The 5,249-nt window shown below is 40.8% G+C and overlaps 1 protein-coding gene across 1 annotated transcript in view; it reads right to left on the bottom strand.

Moving 5' to 3' along the window:
- Positions 1-2,853: 2,853 nt before the first annotated feature.
- Positions 2,854-5,249, bottom strand: part of WSB1 (WD repeat and SOCS box containing 1) — a 20,598-nt gene continuing 18,202 nt past the window's right edge. The window contains exons 8-9 of the mRNA XM_032268846.1: positions 3,574-3,681; positions 2,854-3,312 (exon numbers count right to left, since the gene is read on the bottom strand). Of these exons, the coding sequence (XP_032124737.1) occupies positions 3,153-3,312; positions 3,574-3,681 (268 nt within the window). The 3' untranslated portion in view covers positions 2,854-3,152. The remainder of the gene's footprint in view (positions 3,313-3,573; positions 3,682-5,249) is intronic.

Raw genomic sequence — 5,249 nt, 5'->3', positions numbered from 1 at the left:
CAGCACTTTGGGAGGCCGAGGCAGGTGGGTCACTTGAGGTCAAGAATTCAAGACCAGCCTGGTCAACATGGCAAAGCCCCGTCACAAAAGCTAGCTAGGCACAGTGGCCGGCACCTGTAATCCCACCTACTTGGGAGGCTGAAACAGGAGAAATGCTTGAACCAGGGAGGCGGAGGCTGCAGTGAGCCACCACTGCACTCCAGCCCAGGTGACAGTGAGAGACTCATCTCACAAAAAAAAAAAAAAAAAAGCTATTTTTACTTGACTGGGTACGTTGGTGTGGAAAGTAAAAATAATGTAATGGTGTGAAAAGTAAGGATTATCTTATTTAGAGTCTCACTCTGTCACCCAGACTGGAGTGCAGGGGTGTGATCTCAGCTCGCTGCAACCTCCGTTTCTCCAGTTCACGCAATTCTCTTGCCAGCCTCCCAAGTAGCTGGGAGTACTGGCATGCACCACTATGACCAGCTAATTTCTGTATTTTTAGTAGAGATGGGGGTTTCACCATGTTGGTCAGGCTGGTCTTGAACTCCTGGCCTCAGGTGACCTGCCTGCCTTGATCTCCCTAAATGCTGGGATTACAGGTATGAGCCACTGTGCCCGGCCAGTTATCTTACTTTAAAATTATAAAGCCGGACAGGCACAGTGGTTCACACCTGTAATCCCAGCACTTTGGGAGGCTGAAGTAGGTGGATCACAAAGTCAGGAGTTCAAGACCAGCCTGGCCAAGATGGTGAAACCTGTGTCTATTAAAAACACAAAAATTAGCAGGGTGTGGTGGAAGGCACCTGTAATCCCAGTTACTCAGGAGGCTGAGGCAGAGGTTGCAATGAACCGGCATCACGCCATTGCACTCCCGCCTGGGTGAGAATGAGACTCCATCTCAAAAAAAATAAAAAATAAAAAATAAAGCTGATATATTACAAAGTAAAATACAGGGGAAAACAAGTCACAAGAAATAGAAAGGTTAGATGCTTCTTGTGCTTCTTTTTGTAAAATATAGATGATCCTCAAGCAAGAAGTAACTTGGGTAGATTTTCTACTGGCTTTCAAATTGATAACCTACACCCCCTGTAAATTTTTTACATTCCTAACAGAGGTAATCACAGGAACTTCCAAATAATTTCTCAGTGGAAATGCATCTTCAAAATCACACATGGCTCATAAGAGTTTAGCTTTTTTATGCCTTCTCAAAGGACCTAGATTGCTAGGTTTTTAAATAACTAACCAGATAGGCTTATTATAGGCTTGTTAGTTCCCCACTAAAAGATATTATTTCTTTGGCTTAGTAGTCATTTTTCTGTGTTCTAGAGCTTTATGCTTTTTTTTTTTCTATGCTTTTTCTAAAGTATGCATTTACAACGGTTCTCCCAAAAACGAAACCACCATAAGAGCTGTTGTACTCAGGAAGCCCCGAATGATCTCTAGAGCGCTCTTTCTTCACTGTTCTTTTTGATTAATTTGCCCATGGTATGCCATCAACGTTACAATGGAGACAGAGAGAAAGCACTTGACCTAACCTGTTAAAGAAACATTTGCAACTTACTGGTTTTTTACAAGTCTTTAATTAAAAAACTCAACAAAAATATATAATTGAGCATTTTACATAATGCATACATTCTTAATATCTGCAGGCAAGATAAATAACAGAAGGCAAAAGCAGATATACTGTATTGCTTCTCTTTGGCAACTCACCAATCATCCCCTGCAGTTTTTTTGTTTTTTTTTTTAATCCATGGTCTTAAAATAATTGTCCCTTAGTACAAACAAAATATTTAGCAATAATATTGATGGATTTTTCAAATTAACACAAATTTATAATACTTTAAACCACAAGGGTAAACTAATAAGCTGCTTTCTAAAATTAAGGCAGCAGCAGTGTTTAAAGGAAGAAGGAAAAAAAGACATCCTTTTTCTAGTTATATCCTGGCTCTGTCTTTTCTTCGTTGCTACTGTTTTCAAATAATGTCACATTCAAACTCTACGTCTTAGATGCTATCCCTAAGGATAATAAAATCCTTTCCCTGTACATAAAAAACTGTGTTTCACTTCCAGGTCAGTCTGACACCCTCCAACCAAACACATTTCTTTCTTTTTTTTTTTTTTTTTTTTTTGAGAGGGGTTTCACTATGTTGTCCAGGCTGGAGTGCAGTGGCTATTCACAGGCGCGATCCCACTACTGATCAGCATGGGAGTTTTGACCTGCTCCGTTTCCGACCTGGGCCGGTTCACCCCTCCTTAGGCAACCTGGTTGTCCCCCGCTCCCGGGAGGTCACCATATTGATGCCGAACTTGGTGCGGACACCTGATCGGCATAGCTCACTGCAGCCCAGAACTCCTGGGCTCAAGCGATCCTCCCACCTCAGCCTCCCGAATAGCTGGGACTACGGGCACGCGCCACCGTACCCAGCAACCAAATACATTTCATATGAGGCAAGACAACTTTTTTTTTTTTTGAGATGGAGTCTTGCTGGACTGCAGTGGTGTGATCTCAGCTCGCTGCAACTTCTGCCTCCTGGGTTTAAGCAATTCTGCTGCCTCAGCCTCCCATGTAGCTGGGACTACAGGTGTGCACCACCGTGGCTAATTGTTTTTGTATTTTTAGTAGAGACAGGCTTTCGTCATGTTGGCCAGGCTGGTCTCAAACTGCTAAGTAACCTCAGGTGATCCACCCACCTTGGCCTCCTAAACTGCTGGGATTATAGGCGTGAGCTGCCACACCTGGCCCAGTTCAACTTTCTTAAGTCAGTATTTACAGAGCTAACTCAGTGTCCCAGAATTTAAAAATTCCTTACACTTTACAGCAAAGATACATATTGTGGCTCTACTGAAGCAATATATACATGTCAGAACTAAAAATCAGAAAAGCAAAAGGGTCCATTCAACATATAGCAGCTTATATCTAAATATATACATGTATGTATATGTTTTCACAGTTAGATCTTTAAAAAAAATTATATTTGATATGTTCAGAAATATCTCTGTAGTCTATAAATATTTTAAAAGCTCAACTGATCAAAATGCAATACAAGAACATATCAAATTAAATAAATCTTCTAAATCTTTAAAAACAGATACTTGAAGTCAGTAAAGCTTGAGGTTTGTGTTAAGTGTATTCTGTCAGTCCCTATGACTAGGGAAGGCAGAATTTTCTAAATACGATAGGAGAGAAACTCCAAAAGCTTGGAAGGAATTGGCAGCTCCTGGACTTCTTGGGTGGGCATCACTCTTCGGATTGACATGCGACATAAATGTTGCAGGCTAGGGACTTGCCGTGGAGTGGCCCAAAAATACACACTTCCGTCATGTGTTCTAAAGAGAAATAAAGCACATGCTCAGTCACCCAAGGATATGTATTTCAAAGTTGCTACAGCTCAAACAACTATCATCTAATACATGTGAGTACTGGAGTCACAAACTTCACATTAAAACCCAACTAACCAATGATGTATTCTATGACAAGGTCACATTACTCTAAAGAACACTTTCATTAGAGATTTACTGACAATAAACTACTAGCTGCTAAAAGCCACCTTAAATTGCCCATTAAAGAAAAGAGAAAAATTTATTTACCCAGCAGCTAAAACACTGCCATCAGTAGAGAAGGCACAGCAAAGACCATTGCTCAAAGGTGCAACTTGCACTGGATAATCCTCATCAATTCTCCAGAACCTCACCATTCTGAAAAGGAAATAAATTATTTAGTGAGCATCTTGTAGAAAATGTAAGGTAAAAGCATCTTTTAAAATTTAGAAAGAAATGCCATTGAGTTATGAGTCACAAAACACACAAATCACACCAACAGGCAATGACTGTAACTTGCTTTATAAAATTATAAAATATTTTAAGCTCTATAAATACCAGTTGGTAAACTGGAAGAACTTTCACTTAAGAGACTACCATGCACGGTTGACTTCTCACCTTCCCAGTCTTCAAATCTAGAATGTTCAGACCCAGAGGTTTTTTCCTTACTTTCCTACACTTACAATACAACCAGTTTCCAGTCTGTTTCACCCTTTTCCCAAGACACTTTAAAAACCTAGGTGGGCCGGGCGCGGTGGCTCAAGCCTGTAATCCCAGCACTTTGGGAGGCTGAGGCGGGTGGATCACCAGGTCAAGAGATCGAGACCATCCTGGTCAACATGGTGAAACCCCGTCTCTACTAAGAATACAAAAAATTAGCTGGGCATGGTGGTGCGTGCCTGTAATCCCAGCTACTCAGGAGGCTGAGGCAGAATTGCCTGAACCCAGGAGGCGGAGGTTGCGGTGAGCCGAGATCGCGCCATTGCACTCCAGCCTGGGTAACATGAGTGAAACTCCGTCTCAAAAAAAAAAAAAAAAAAAAAAAAAAAAAACCTAGGTGGGCCTAGTGGCTCACAACCACAATCCCACCACTTTGGGAGGCCATGGCTGGTGGGTCCAGGACTTAAGATCAACCTGGGTAACATAGGGAGACCATGTCTCTACAAAAATTTTTTAAAAATTAGCCAGGTGTGGTGGGGTATACAACCTGTGGTGCCAGCTACTCAGAAGGCTGAGATGGGAGGATCACCTGAACCCAGGAAATCAAGGCTGTGGTGAGATGTGATTGCACCACTGTACTAGAGCCTGGGCAATGAAGCAAGACCCTGTCCCCCAAAAACAAACAGGAAAGGAAAAGAAAAAAAAGTTTTCACCTAGGCTGAGTATATCTACAAATACAGCAGAGAACTAATATGCAGAATCTACCTGAGCAAACAGGAAAACAATGGCTGCTTACAAACAGAAAAATCTCTCTCCCTATGTTTGGTAACATTCTGGAAAAATAAAAGAGTTGCCTTACGAATTGATGTCAGCAAACTATTCAATGCAATATGTATGAACACTGTATGATAAAAGGATGTGAAAATAGGATGGTTGCAACTAGTTTCTGTTTCTTATCAATACAATAAGCAGCACATCTCATTCATGTGATATTTCATATTCTAGTCTCAATCATGGTGGATACAAATTACTATTTATTTATAATTTTTTTTGGTTTTACTATTTGTTTCACTTTAGATATTTCCTTTCTTACAACCTTCATAAGACATTACTTTAAAAAATCTCTAGGCCAGGCACAGTGGCTCATGCCTGTAATCCCAGCACTATGGGAGGCCGAGGCGGGTGATCACAAGGTCAAGAAATTGAGACCATCCTGGCCAACATGGTGAAACCCGGTCTTATTAAAAAAACTTAAAAAAAAAAAAAAAAAAAAAAAAAAAAAAAAA

Source organism: Sapajus apella, unplaced genomic scaffold (genome assembly GCF_009761245.1).
Source record: "Sapajus apella isolate SASKATOON/1434 unplaced genomic scaffold, GSC_monkey_1.0 scaffold186, whole genome shotgun sequence".
Classification (NCBI taxonomy): Eukaryota; Metazoa; Chordata; class Mammalia; order Primates; family Cebidae; genus Sapajus; species Sapajus apella.
This window is presented reverse-complemented; position numbering and strand designations above follow the sequence as displayed.